This window comes from Egretta garzetta, unplaced genomic scaffold (assembly GCF_000687185.1).
Source record: "Egretta garzetta isolate BGI_Z169 unplaced genomic scaffold, ASM68718v1 scaffold271, whole genome shotgun sequence".
Lineage (NCBI taxonomy): Eukaryota > Metazoa > Chordata > Aves > Pelecaniformes > Ardeidae > Egretta > Egretta garzetta.
Genome location: NW_009258669.1, coordinates 4410456 through 4426488, shown reverse-complemented (window position 1 = coordinate 4426488; position 16033 = coordinate 4410456). Strand labels below are relative to the sequence as shown.

The 16033-nt window shown below is 35.4% G+C and overlaps 1 protein-coding gene across 9 annotated transcripts in view; it reads right to left on the bottom strand.

The window, feature by feature from the left end:
* The window catches only part of FER (FER tyrosine kinase), a 177080-nt gene that overhangs the window by 58917 nt on the left and 102130 nt on the right, over positions 1-16033 (bottom strand). For 7 of the 9 annotated variants that reach the window (XM_035888436.1, XM_009648673.2, XM_035888437.1 and 4 more), the window contains 3 exons: positions 13199-13255; positions 10044-10159; positions 8356-8450 (listed from right to left, as the gene is read on the bottom strand). In XM_035888436.1, the coding sequence (XP_035744329.1) occupies positions 8356-8450; positions 10044-10159; positions 13199-13255 (268 nt within the window). Of the gene's footprint in view, positions 1-2130; positions 2175-8355; positions 8451-10043; positions 10160-13198; positions 13256-16033 lie in introns of those variants that run through there. The other 2 variants (XM_035888441.1, XM_035888442.1) reach the window with 2 other exon arrangements.

Genomic DNA, 16033 nt, shown 5'->3' with positions numbered 1-16033 from the left:
CTGTGATTTGCTGCTATAGCCTACAGTATCACTATGTACAGAAAATATGAGTAATCCCACAAAAGTCAGTTAAGATCCAGCAGGCTGCCCCAGCTCTACCTCAGCACCAGCTATACTGGATCTGTAGGTATTTCACCACTTTATGCCATGTAGTCCTCTTTTCCAACAAAGGCCAAAAAGTGTGCCTGATAGGTCAGGCAGAATACTGGGCTTTATTTGCAAATGCTTCTGACCTAAAACACCCTGTGGAAGCAAAACTGCCATAACATACAGAAAGTAGCAATGGAGTCACCTTCATTTCAGAAGAGATAGAGTGAGCAAGCCAAGCTGGACCAAAGTCAACTGCAGGCGGGTAGCATGAACAGGGTGCAGAAGTAACTCCAGAGCTTGGGTTAAGAATAGCTTCTCACATCCCATTACAGGCACTACAGAAATGGCTATGCTCCTTCTGAACGTGCCTAGGAGCCAGTGTAGCTGAAATCAAGCAGTGCTGCACCTGAGCAACTAAAACCTGTCAGCTCTGAATTGTTTCTGCATCAATGGCATAGGCAATTTGCATCCCAAATGATTCACTACAAATCTGAACAGGTTACCTTATCCAATTGCAAAGATGGATGCTACAACCTTGCTGAACTCCACCTTGAAAGCTACCTATGTATGTCTAGATATAAGCTGAGCATACATAGTTGAAACGTAATTCAGACAGCCTTCCCATACCATCAGATTAGCGGATGTTTTCATAGCTGTTTATATGTACAAACAGCACAATCTGTTTCCTGAGAGCTGCAAGTGTTTAGAGAATATACTCTGATGTATGTCAGCATAAGCCTAAATAAAACAAAGAACACAAACTCTATGTCCAGTTAATTAGGAGGCTGGGTTTCTTGCAACCACATATCCATTATCAAACAGGAATTCTATGGTGGCATCAGGAACGGACACTAGTACTCCAGAGAAATGTCATCAATGAATTTACTACTAAAGTGAAAAATGTCCAGAAATGCCCACTGGAGGTGGGAGGGTGTGGGAATCACACTCAGGGCAGATCACTGACAGAATAGACTAAGTATGGCCCATGGCCCCAGAATGGATTTGGAAATGAGAAACAACTCCTGGGAGACCGTTCATAACTGTATGAGGATCTGGTATAGAAAGGAGATCTAGTTTTCATAATATCGTAATATAATGTAACACATAATATACTTACAATGTATTATATTATCATAATATATATGCTAGAGGAAGCTAAATTAAGACTCAACAGACAAGCCAGATTCTTGAATTGCCTATTTTTGAATGCCTGACTTAGCAAAAAGAATATTCTTTCAAAACATTCCTGGGGATCTAGTTTTAACTATGTTGTTTATAAAAATGTTTAAATATATAGAAACCTGAAACAGAAAGTAGGCTATCAGCTTGTGATTAAACAGCCCAACAGCTAAAAGGAGTAGGTCACAAAAAAGGTGACTGCAAGATTCCTTATTACCACCTTGAATCAGCCATTGGAACTTACAAAGATGTTTGCATCTACTGCCAATTAGACAAATCCTTCCAGACAGAGCTGGTGCAGCCATGATGACAGCACTTATCTTGACAACCTGTGCAGACTCTTTTTGCTGGAGGGACAGAGGGACCTTTGAAGGTTCTACAAGATAAACTGCAGCACAAGATAACACATCTATTTTCAAAATACCTCACTCTAGAATACACAGTTCATGAACATGCAAAATTCCGACCTCTAAACTAAATTCTCCATTCAGGGCAAGCTAAAATTCAAGTAAATTGAAAGGAGTATAAAGAAGGTGAAGAAAGAATTTTGTGGGTTGGGATTGCTTTTTGCATCTTACAAATTACATTTCATTTTGATTAGTTTTTCCCGCAAACTTAAAAAGAGAAAAAAACATTTCAAGTTTAAAGGGTATCCTGCAATTTGTTTTTGATTACATGGGAGATTGCACAATAAATTAAGAGCAGATGAAAATAGAGTTAAGTGATCCTGAGTGTTTCAGTGAATTAAAGTCCCTTATTCTCAAAGCAGAAATACCATAATAAGATCCATGATCACTAAGAGAGAAGTTGGGATCAGGAAAATATTCATGAGGAAGGGTAAAAGAGAAGGGTATTCTAATTTCTTCTTTTCCTGTCTTTTTCCATGAAAAGATGCTGAGTTCACTCTGAAAGGAGAAAAGAACAGGAAGCAGGTTTGGTCACCTCTTCACCATTTTCCTGATAATCTTCTCAACCCCCCATCAAAATCCAGCATCCATGTGTCTCAGGTTATCAGTCTGGACTCTGGCCAGCTTACAGATAATGCTAGCAGTATTCCAGGCAGTCGCTCTGATTATCATCTAAATTTGCTAAAAATGAGCTGTTATGAAAACTGCTTATGCCCTGTGGGGCATTAAGAGACACTGGCAAATTGTTCTTTTCCTGTTCTGAATATCAAAGCAGCTCCTCATAATTACTTCCCTTTCTTCAGTTTTAAGGTCAACAATGCAGGATAAAGCACAAAAAAGCCACTGGGAAAACAGGCACAGAGCAAAGAAAAATGAACAAATTAACCCAGAAAATATGAGTAAAATGCTCAATTTTTAGATTGATGTGGCATCACAGAAAAGCTATGTGTTTTCTTACACAGCACTATAAACCACTTTTACACAAAGTTCTGCTGTTCCTCATATTGGGAACCATCCCTGACAAAGACTTACCTACATTAGAAAATTAGAAGGCCACAAACCGCATTCACAGTCTGAAATATGCAGCAATCCTCGCTGAAGAATTTTAAGACTAGTATCCTTCTTTACTACAATAGTTTTCAGTCAGATTAGTCAAGACTTGTTAATACAAACTCAAGGCTCTATACTAACATCAAGCATTTGGAAATCTAAACATATGGGTTTCTTTTCCTGAAATTCATTAGCAATTCTCACTTTAACTTCTTCTGCCTTTCTTAGGATAAACTGAGTACTTAAAATGTATCACAACAGATTACTAAAAAGTTACTGTATTAAGTTATGAAGTAATGTAGTATTCATATTTTTAGATCTGAAGATAAGAGAAAAAAAACTTCATCAAATACCACCTTTGCAACAAACGTTATCAAACCATCTTAGCAGACATTTCATGATAAAGTAGTAAGAAAAAAAGGAAGAATATTACAAAGAAAATAGCTTATAGCACCCTATATGATTATTAGAGTTCTTCATAATATTAACAGGTTCCCAAAGTCTAATTTTTCTAAGCAGAATTTTTGCAAAGTATGAAAATCCTGGGCAGTAATATCAACTTGAGAGATGTACTCTGCTTTTCTTGGAGCTGATCTGAATCATTTCTACTCCTTTAGTGCAGGATTTAAAATTCACTGCATGATATTGCAATTACTGTAAGATTTATTTCACTGTATTGTAAAATAAAACATGCCTTTTTGGCATGGAGTTCTCATTAGCTATGTGCGAACACAGCATCTGAAATCTGCTCTTGTGCAGAGGAGACACAAGAAGAAACTGGCATTGAAATACTGTTTTTTTCTATTCAGTAGCCTCACAGGAGTCAGAATCAGTAGGGAGACTTTCCCCACTGTATTCTCTCCAGGTATTGCTGCGAGGTAGAGCTCAGGGTCATAAACCAAGTTTACAGGTTCCTTATCTGAATAACAGCTTGCTATTAAAACACAGTCCTCCACTGGATGCATCCCACTTACTGTTCATATGCTATGCAGATGATAGGCAAAATGCTCAGCAAATTAGATGGTGTGGCTCACTGTGCAGAGAACTCTACAATAAATTACACCGATTCTGGATCTCACATCATGTGCTCTCTGGCTCAAGACATAACACAACGTGCCCAGGGAGCTGAGATTACTTGAATCTCTGTATCTAGAAACCAGAACATGTAACTTACTGCATACATTGCTCAGGCCCATCTTAAATTAAGAGTCTGAATAGAATGGGAAGACTAGAAGCTAGCAATATGAAATCAGAAAATATGAGCAAAGGTAAGTGCACAGCAATAGAGAAATAAAAGTCCAACTTCTATTAGGAACACAAAATGCATGCAAAACACCAGCATATAAATGCATGGGTGTTGTGCTCCTCAAATTTTCTTTCTTTTTAACAGTCTTAATAATTTCACACTTGTAACTGCAGGTGTCATAGAGAAAGAGTCATAACCACCAAACAAGAAGAGGAAATCTCTGTGAGAAGTTCTCTGTTAATAAAACGTTGTTATACAAAGATCATTTAAAAATAGAGTTGTTTTCTCCGTTCTTAGTCTACTAAAAAAATCACAGGAAAAAACTATGCCACTGTAAAACTCAGGCTAAATTTTAATATACGGTAATCGAGAAGACACACAACAACTTCAGCATCGGGCCCTCGTAGTTCTTTTTAGTTAACTTTTCAATGTCATTTAGGTAAAAAAGAATAAAATTAATTATTTGCAAGAGTGCTTTAAAGGTTATTACAAATTTATTCATTATGCAATCACAAATCAACATTTTAAAACCATCTGCTTTGCTAAATTGCTTTTCCACAGCAGCTAGCAAGCATAACATAAGCCTGCAAACAAGATTTTTCTAGAGATCCATGTTAACTTACAAATATACAGAATGTTTGTAAGAAAGAATATAAAGGACTCATTGACTCAATTTCAATGTCTATCTAGGCAATTTGGGGAAGATGAGGGGAGAGGAGGGAGAACAATTTGCCTGGGATTTAAAAAAAAAATCACACATTTTATTTTTTGGTAACTCTCATTATAAATTCCTGAATGGTGGTTTTACATCACATCTCTTCTATATATGTAACTTTCTGTGTATATATGAAGGACCTTGTTGCTTCTACATGTGTTTTAGCTTCTGTTTTTATAGAATAGGTAGTATTTTAATTAGTTTATTTATTTATCAATTAGAATAATAGCTTGAGAAAGCAATAATAAATCTAAATTACACAATAAATAAATACTGTCCTACACAAACTAGAAGCATATACCTTTGAAATAACACTCTTTAGAATACTGATTGGGGGTTTCTTATTAGTAGATAGCCACCACAACTTACTGAGATTTTTATCTGTGGTATGTGTGTCACAATGAATAAAAAAAAGTTGCCAGAATACGCTCTTCTGTATTTACAGAAACTATTTATTATAATTCTTTATTTGGGCAACAGCAGCAGTTGCTTACCTGGAAAACAGGAGAATTCAGCTCTTTAAAAAATATTCCAGTAGCTTTTTTCCTACATTAAAATGAATGCTGCCTGATATATGCTCCTTATAATGCAAGAAAGCAGCTTATCTTGTGATGGTCACTGAGCATATTTTATTAGACAACTGTAAAACACATCTTCGTTAAAATATTTGTTATGATTTCCAAGTCCTCAAAAGAAATTGTCTTTCAACAGTTTACTGGACTATCTTAAGTTGATACAAGAATTATGTACAGCTTAATTTTTTAAAATTATTAAGACTCTTACTCCTATGTTTTCAATCTAGTGGACAAAGTATCTTAAGTCTGTGTCATCAATGATGCTACTGCCATAAAAATATAGTCACAGTAACAAAAAAAAACCCCCAAGTTCTGTCTTTTCAGGCCTTCTCTCTCAATTTTAATGACAGTTTTTTTCAATTAGATGTTGTCTGAGAAGCTAGAAGGACTAGAGTAATGTCATCTCAACCAACTCTAGAAGATGCCACATTCTGCTTACAAGACGTTCCTCCCCTTCCCACCTGTAGAGGTTCCTGCAGAAAGACGTGCAGAACAACACTGAGAAGTGACCTGGCCCCTGGCAACTCAGCCAACAGCAGGGAGATAGGATGTGTTTTTCCACATATGCATCCCTTAAAGAGAATTTATGTAACATGCATATGCATTATATTATGATATTTCCTCATTTCTTGACAGGTGGTGGATGGCAAAAAAGGTAACCAAGTCTTTCTGTACTGGAGTAATCTATGATTGACACTGGGTGGACATATACAGTGAGATCAGTATGACCAAGAGCAAGTAAGTGAACAGTAAGTAAACAATGGTTCTTCCTCATTAATGTACACAACTTCTGATCTACCTTTTCACTTTGCCTATGTATCTGCAACATGCTCTGCTACTTTATTTATTATTTCAGTTAATCCTTGCTACATCGCCCATCTTGAAATTTCTTTATGAATGTGATTCTTACTTTAGGACACATCACTTGTTAACACACACATCAAGAAAAGGGATCTACCTTACAAAGGATAATTGTCTTTGACAACTTGCTTTATTTCTCTGTTATCTGTTGGCAACATCTGGGTTATTTTTGCAAGTAATAATGGATGCACAGGTGCTTAAATATGCATCTGTCACCTTCTCTGTTGTTTTCACTGACAACTTTATCCAGATGCATACTTTTTAGTCCCATTTACATTTGCAACAACAGAAAAAGATTTTTCTGCCGAGACAGTTTATGACAGAATCACCAACAGAGTAGCACCTCTCTACACAAAGTGCTAAGTTTCAAAATAAATTTTTAATACCTGAACAAATTAAGAATCTGAATTGAAATTGAATCTGGAATGAAAAGCAGAATTAGCTGCTACTGAGCTACACCATAACAGTCTCAAAAGACACAGTGTAAGTGTAGAGCCTACTTGTATATGGGATACAAAACCACTAGAAAAAGTGCAAACATTAAACAGAACTCAGAAAACACAGGAGAAATTCCACATTTTATGGAGTTGTTTCTAATTTTTATCCTCAGGGAAAAAACTGTCAGATATTTATTAATTACATGCCTTCTCAGCCTTACATTTACAGAATACAATTCTAAGCTAAACCATGCAATTTTTAGTTATTAAAAAGAATGTCAGAGTTAAACTGCTTGAGCACCTTCAAGACATTTAAGACAAAACACAGACAAAGCAGACACTGAGAAAGTTGCGTGTTGAGTGCAAGTCAACAAGCCTACCACTGTTCTGTTCTTCAAAGACAGCATTAAATACCAAGTCAGAGCACTAGTAATTATTATTTTAGGTAATCTCATCCAAACTTGCCATCAGAAAACAGAAAACCAGTAACATCAGAATCACCACTTCTCTGAGCTGATCTAAGTAAGTGTTTTGTCTTTCCTCTGCCAGCTTCTTTGGACTTGTCACCCTTACTGTTTCTAGTTGATCTGGTCAGTCTCATGGTGTGCTAGCCAAAGTTTAATAGAATATGGAAAAGTGCAATGGTTTGAACACGGTACAGTGTTTATGAGGACAAGCGAGAACAAAAGCTAGCCAGAGGACTTACAGACCAGCAAGAGTAAGAACTAACAAGTTTCTTGTAAATTCAAAGCCAGGAGACAGAAGAATTTTTGAATTGCAAGACTTGAATTGCAAAATCGGCATGGAAATCTGAGAAATGTTCTCACTAATTCCTCCTCAAATTGCATCAGTATGTTTCAACAACTTGTCCTAGGCTCTGAAAACCCTGAACCAGAATGATAAAGGTGATAAAAGATCAGGATTAATTTTTATCTTCAGAGATGTCTGGGGAAGCTGATTACCAAAGTATGCCTTAAAACCCAGGACACTGGTTTTAGACTCCATTTTGATAAAGTTAATTGCATGTATAAAGGCAGAAAATTCCAGTAGGTCAAAGATTTCATCAGCGTTCTTGTACTAAAGCCAGTACTCAAGAATTATAAACAATCTAAGTCTTCATGAATGAAATGGTTCTTAAAACAGTTTGCTCTATAATTTTGAAGACAAAACCAGTGATATATAAAAGCAATGCAGTGTTGCATATTAAGCAATACTAGAGGATACCACACATTTTTCAGCTGCTGAGAAAATCAACAAAGAGGTAAAATTGCCCAAAAGCTGTTATCATCCTAACAATTTGAAATTCTCTCCAGCCATTGCTGAATAGCATGAACTCAAGATTCCAAAAATAAATCAAAAGCAACCCATAAACTGAACAATATGTTTTGGTAAAGAAAAAACTTTTATATTACCAAATATGATCCAAATCTGAGTTATTAAAATTGAAACATTACCCAGCCATGAAGTTTCTTTAAATACCAGCATCTTAACATCCACTATAAAACTGTACAGTTACAGGAAGTACTATGTAATATCTTTTCAGGAGGAAAATGAAGATAGAGCTGAGATATCTTTCAGCAAATTTTGTTATGGCTACAGAAAAACTCACAACAGATTTGTGGCGCTCATGCCACTCCAAAGCTAGTAGAAAATAGTATTTCCAAAGATTCAGAACACAGGTGACTTTTCAGATCAGTCATAAGAATGCATATAAAGACAAATAAAAAACAATACATTTTACGTTATGGAAACAATACCTATGAAAATACGCTGCAAAAAAAGGGAAAAAAATTACCTGGAACAAGTTCCATAACAATGTAAATAGGTTGTCGTTGGGTGCAAACTCCTATAAGTTTTACAATATTAGGATGATCATACTGTTTGAGTATTCTGCAAAACACACAGTAAGTTTACTATATTAATAAACTTTATTGCATAAACCAAGTAAATATTATAGGAAAGTATCTTAAACTCATAATGTTATTTTAGTGGAACATGTCATTACTGTTATCATGAAGGAAAAAACAAATCAATGTAACAGATCAATCATCATTCTGTTTGAAATGGATGGCGTACTGATTCACTAATAAATCAAGATTGAACAATATTTTATTCTTACTATAATTTTACCATTTGTCTACATAACTGAAAAATGGCCTGACCCGTTTGCAGTTTCTCAAGAAACTTTGTAATTAAATAGCATTTCAGTGATGGACCAGAAAGAGACCTACATCAAAAAAGCATGCACAGCATGCCTCTACACTTTCCTGCTGCACATTTCAAATGCACGCTCATTCCAATTTTACTTTAAGAGATTAATTAACACAATAAGGTTTTTTTTTAAAATATAAAGACAGCAGTTTTAATTTTAGGAATTAAACAAAAGTATTTACATCTTCTTACACAATACTTTAATAACAACATTTGCAGCCTAAACAGCATGCTGTGATTTATAAGTGAAATGAAGGGCAAGCAAGAATTCTACAGAGACCTTGTAACTTAACTGTTTCTTCTACTATTTGCTTACTTAAAGCACCTCCTCTTTTTCACTTTTTTCCTAGGATCAAGATTAAAATACTAACCTACCTGGTACATACATATTTACTGAGAAATAAGGCATTTATTTTTTTTCAGACTAACACTGTTCCATTTGTGGCAGGCTGATTAACAAATGAAACATCTCTGCAGTTGCCAAGTTACGAGCTGTTTAAAATTATTCAATAGATACAGTGGCTGATCTTCATTCTCTAAATGTAGATAGTATCTTTCACTTTTTCATATTGATCATACTAGTTTGGGAGTAAAAATGAAAACATATGAAGCTTCATAGCAAGAGGGAGCAAGTTAATTTAAACAATTGTGACATTATCTCAATACACCCCTCTATCTTGAGGTCTCAGAACCTACCTGTCTAGCTGTCTGTACTCAGAATACTTAGCATATCATGGCATGATTGTCATTTGACACATTGACACAGCACAAAAAATCTCTACTGGAGGGAACTCTCCTTACAAAGAGAAAATTACTAAATGGGGTCTTTATGGTAACCTAGACACATTTGATCAGCTCTGTTAGTCATGCACGTAAGGTAGGAATTATGACTGGTATAATCACATTTAAATTAACAGCATCTTAGAGTCCTCTTATCCCAATCCTCATAGCACAACTCAGAAGAAATTCTAAATGAAAGCACTTACAATAATAAAATTGTGTTTTATAGGCAGAGCTTGCTTTGCTGAAGAGGTAGTTTCAGCAAGTGCAAATGCTACTGCATTCACACATTAAAAATGCCTATGTTTAGTTACCAGGGCAACAGTTGTGTAATGTACAGAAGAAAAGAAAAAAAAGGCAAAAGTTTGACTACTACTTCTTGGAATTTTTCTGAAGGTCAGATTTTGTAAATCCATCTAGTAATAAAACTTGAAAAAAAAAAAAAACAAACCCATAACAAGTATATATTTCAATTAAATTTAGAGAACCTACCTGGCTTCTGAGAGAAATTTTATTTTCAGTTCCTGAGGAAGATCTTCTTTACAAGTTTTTACAGCAACAGGAGTTTTATCCTTTAATGTTCCCTTATACACCTCACCAAAATTACCCTGAAATCGGGGGGGAGGGGGGGAAATCATTCTAAGTAAACAAATCTTCACAAATCACCAGAAAGATAATGCAGACAGCTAATGTAACTGGCACAGAACTTTGAAATGTGTTCACAAAGCCAGATGAGGTTTTCTTGTAGTATCTGCCCCTAACACAATGCAGTTCACATAAACATAGCACATCTATTATATGGACACAGAGTATGAGTTCTACTTTGACCTTGCTGAAAAGAGAAAAAAAAATATATTAATTGTGTAATTTTCTCATAAAACTTCTTAGTAACTTCTAAAGTCAACACCGACAGTAATACTTTTTTTCCTTATACCTGCACTCTTTCATTTCCACACTATTGTATTTTATCAATAGTTTTAAACTTGTGGTCTGTAAGAGACCAAAAGAATATCTGTGAAACTAGGACAAAACCCATCAAAATAACATAAACATTCTCACATATACCAGAGAGAAAATATGTAAAGTAAGAAAAATGAAGACAGTGTTTATTAATTTTGATCGTAAATTAAAATCACTACCAAAAAAACCTATTGTTGTGTCTGCCCTGAAAAAGTCATGCGAGCCACAATTTTTTTAAAAGCTAAGATCAGCACTGCTCTATAAAGACAAGTATGTAAGGCCTTACATTTGGACAGTAGCGCCTTTTATAATCAGATCTTTTAGGTCTTCAACAACATAAGCCCAGGGTAAGTTGTTTATTGAAATAACAGAGCTTTCATAGAAGAAAACTGAAATAATAAAGACTATAGAATAATCTCCGTCAGATGTAACTTTTACTTAAATAAAAACAAAAGGAAAATTAATTAGGACAGAAATTGATGGAAGAAGGAAATTGTGGGGTATATAACAAAACACTGGTATCAATGAAAAAAGCCAAGAGAATAAAAAAAAAAAACCCACACCAAACCTGAAGATCTCATACTTTTAGTTAAGGTTTGTATTTCCCAAACAATAAATACAACTCAATTTTAAATCTACATCTGATAAATTTTCCCGTGATTCCACTTCTGTGTCCTGGTATCTGGGGCTGCATGTGACTTCAACAAACAGCAAAACTCTGCTGAAAATGTTCTGCTTTCTTTCCTGAGTGATGAAGATCTCTTTATATTATGCATTTGTATTCAAACTGTATTGCCAGAGGAAGAGGACAGAAAAGGAAAAAAAGAAACTCACAGATGGAAAATAGTAATGTGCTGCTAGTGACAAGGGAAGAAATTTAGGCCTAAACACGTTTCCAGTATTATTTTGTATATCCTAGGATAAGCAAGATATAGCTGGCAAGCAAGGCATAGGATATATGATGGCAATCTGCCCTTCTAAAATAGCACTTCTAGAGGCTGGGACACTACCTCTGATCTCTAAAATGGCATGAGGTGCCCAAAAGCAAGAAGCTGAATCACTCCCAACACGCTTTTCCTCTAGCCTTCTAGCCAGAAGTATTTAATGGTGAAAGCTGAACTCACCTTAAGGACCACTTAAGTATTGAAAATGCTTTTTTTACTTTATTTAAAATATTTGATTATCATTATATATATGATTTTTAATATAACATGTTCCTTTCATATAACTTTCATTTTGTGGGGTATTATAGAATTAATACTGAGTAAATAAACAGACCATTCACTCCTGAGGTGAAGGAAAATCTTTGTCTTTTCTAAAATTTGCATTCTCTTATGCATTAAGTTTTCATTATTTTTATCCTCGTATTTTCCAGGCCACTCAAGCTTTTATAGACCCTCAGATTTCTCACTTCCTTGCTGAATGGCTGTAGTTTATTTACCATTTTCTCATACAGATGCTGATGGTCCTGTCATTCTTGTCTTTTCTAGTTTGACTGTATACTTTTAGAGATGTATGCATAACAGATTTATACTGTGTTCAAGAAAGTTTTTATCCTGTTCACTATTTGTTAAAGAACAAATCCTTCTATAATCACTTTTAAGCACTGAGTTGTCTTTACTGAATGTTAAAAATGCTTTATGCCAAAACCATGTAACGCACATGTAAATTCAGTTTACTAAATTTATAAATTTTCAGGGGTTTTTTTAGCTGTCTTTACTCATCAAGACTAATTCATACTTATTTTTTAGCATGACAAAGTTTTTTTAATGCCTGGAACACTTTATTTTTCTGCCTTGATTTTATGAAAAATATTCTGTTTAAGAATGTGAAGCCGTCATAGTACTTGCATTTTATGCAAACACAGCTCTGTCGACTGTTAGATATTACTTTTTGTCATCTTACACTGCCAAAGAGATTTTATCCTGGGTAACAGAATTTTCTGACAGTATTTAATTCCCTCATTTCTCGAACAGCTTATAATTCTTTTACTGTGCATCATAGTAAGGAGGCAATTATTGCTTTCATTTGTCTCCTCATTTAAGCCTATTTTTCAGGTTTTGGGATATCTTTCAGAACGTTGTGTCCAGAGCAGCACTCACAACTGTTTTTGTAGGTGTAAAGGTGGAAAAATGTGACGTATGGGGCTTACCTGCCTTTAAAGACTATAAGCAGAATTTATGATATAAACTACAGTATACAAGAATTAATTTAATACATATGTCATTGTGAAGTTACCTAACATTCAATAAATCATACAAAAGCAATGAACACTTGCTTTAACAAACATTGATTTAATCATATTATACCAAATTTTATACATACATACATAAACATAAATCTGTTTATATGTTTTTATTTATATTTTGCAGTAACATATTTTGTAAGGCTACACAATGTCAAACAGCCACATCATGCTTTATCAAAAACTATTTAGCTTAAAAGCCTTCCAAAAGAGAAAAATATGCATGCTAGTTAAACACTTTCAGCACACACATCATATCATTTACCAGTAAATGTGATTTATATTTGTTTAAAGCATAATGCTGTCTTTTGTATTAAAGCAAAAGAGTTTATATAAAAATTGCATACCACGGTAACTTAAAAGATACAGCAAATAGGAAATGTATAGGCTGAATTATTAATATATAATTATTTAATGTTATTTAGCTCACTTGATTACTTACTTTCCCCAGTAATTCTCCTAGTGTGACATCTTCATGATTAAGAACCCATTTCTTATCCTATGGAAAGAAAACAGAAGAAAAATTTTCAGTCTGTGCAAATATGATGTAAGATACAGTTTCTGTGAGTCACATTTCAGTAGAAATGGAGCTTAAGAAGCATTTTATTCAGACTGGTCAATAAAAAGCATGCCAGGAAATTATAAATCTAAGTGTTTATAAAACAGAGTTTAGAATACTTGAAGTGTATATATATATATTGAAATATACTGTATAGCAATTTTCTATCAGAAGATTAAGGCTACAACATGGCTACAACAGTAGGTAGGTAGGTAGAGCACTATGCAAATTGCACACAAGCTCTGGAAATGACATCTAGCACCCTGTTTTGAACAATTATCTGAGTCAAAATCAGATAAGAAAACTTCACTTTAGTATAGGAAGTAACTTATTTCTAGATCAAAACCCCATTTTTCTCCTCAGTGCACGTGAAGAACAACTCATTTTTCTACTTATTAGCAAGATATATATTTGCATCTTTTACACCTTCTGTGGTGGTTTGAAATATTACAGGCAACTACTAGAAAAGATAACATAACAAATGACAGTTAAATTATCTGTTCAGTGTTGGTGACCAGTACTGTGTATACTCTGCAACAGCCTAAAGACATATCAAAAACAATTATAAACTTCTTGGTACACAGACATATTTAATAAATACTTAGCTAAAATGTTAGAGTAGGATATTTTAAGTCTAACCCAAGTTTACTATTTTTCCATTTTATTTCTCTGTTAGCAACTTATCTACTTATGGCCTCACAAACACTATTACTGTTCCTCATGCCCTAAGCATTTTTTATCACCAATGAAAAAGGCAAATACCTAAACAAGCATATGCGAACTCATTAAATCATTTCTCATTAAAGCTCACAGAAAAGCAAGCCAAACGTGCTGGGTTTGAAGTACACCTAGCATATCAATCACCAAGTTTTCTGGACCATGGAGAACCTGTAGTGATCCTGACTGGAAGACTGTTGTACATCAAAGTGTTAGTGGTCCATGCAACAGCTAATTGGAGTGACCCCATGCCTGTGCTGTGCTGTGCAACTCTCTGGGCCGTAGGATGAACTCAGACACCACATTGCAATAGATCCCACAGGCAGTTCCCACCAGGTACCAGCAATTACACCACCTGCATGGCCTTGCCTTTGCCTACAAGCGCTCCAAGGAGTTCTCATGTGGATGTCCTTTCTCTTTGCCAGTAAAAATAACGAACAGAGTTGTTTCCTTGTGAGAAAGTCCTGTTACGGTCCTGTTATTTGGTCCTCGAATGACCAAAATGTGAGAATCTCTGCAACAGGCAGGGACTGCCCAGCATGTTGCACATGATCAGTGGCCCATTCAATGCTACATCACCCAGGGCTCCCACTGTCTAAAGGGATGCAAGATTGTCTATTCTCTCCTTATAGTGTTAGCTCTAACAGCATTTTAAATGATACCTTCCAGACTCTGAGTGCCTTTCATACTGGGGCCATAACACCATCTCCTGGTGCAAAATGGGATCTTTCAAATGTGTATAAATAACCCATGGCATTGAATGAAGAAAAGGGAGCTAGACTCTTCTCAATGGTGCATAATGACAAGAGGCAATGAACACAGGTTAGAAAACAGGAAATTCATTCTGAACATGAGGAAACACATTTTTACTGTGATGATGGTCAAACACCATAACAGATTACCCAGAATGATTTTGGAGTCTTCCATCTGTGGAGACATTCAAAACCCAACTGGACACAGTCCTGGGAAACCCATAGTAGTTGAACCTGCCTGAGTAGGGGTGTTGGACTAGGTAATCTCAAGAATACCCTTCCAACCTAAATGAGCCTGTGATTCAAAGACGGAGAAAAACCTTCTGTATGTAACTAGATCATAGAATCTAGTGGTTTGGGTTTGAAGGGACCTTAAAGGTCATCTAGTCCAACCCACCCTGCCATGGGCAGGGACACTTTTCAATAGATCAGGTTCCTCAGAGCCTCATCCAATGTGGCCTTGAACACTTCCAGGAGGGGGCATCCACAACTTCTCCAGGCAACCTGTTCCAGTGTCTCACCACCCTCATAACAAAGAATTTCTTCATTATATTCAATCCACCCTAATTCAGCTTAAAACTGTTTACCCTTGTCCTGCCACTACAAGCCATGGCAAAAAGTCTCTTTCTGTCTTTCTTGCAAGTCCCCTTTAAATATTGAAAGGCTGCAATCAGGTCTCCCTGGGAAATTTTGACTCCCTAGGTAAGAAAGTAATTTTAAAAATAATCTGTTTATCTATCTATCTATCCCCCTGTCATGGCTGAATTCTGGGTACAGAACACTTAGTACAACCTGAGTATGAAGGACTTCACAAAGAATGTTTTTGTAACATAAAGCTTGAGATCATCTTAACAGAAGATTTTATATATATATATACATATATATATATATATGTTTTTCAAACTGAAAATTCTTCTTTCCCTTCAGATGGGGGCTAAATCTTTAACAAAACATTCCCCAGCACAATTTCCTGTGACCTATGCAACCAGTAAAGTCTGCTGTCAATTGCTAAGGAAGATGGAGGCTTGTACTGATTTATGTCTCCCTCCTTTTGCTAGGAGAAAACCATTCAGGAAGTAATCTAGAGATGTTCTGGGTAACTGAAAGCATGAAAGGAATACGGAAGAATTAGAATCATAGAATCGTTTAGGTTGTAAAAGACCTTTAAGATCATCAGGTCCAACCGTTACCCTAACACTGCCATCCCACCACTAAACCATGTCCCTAAGCACCTCATCTATCCTTCTTT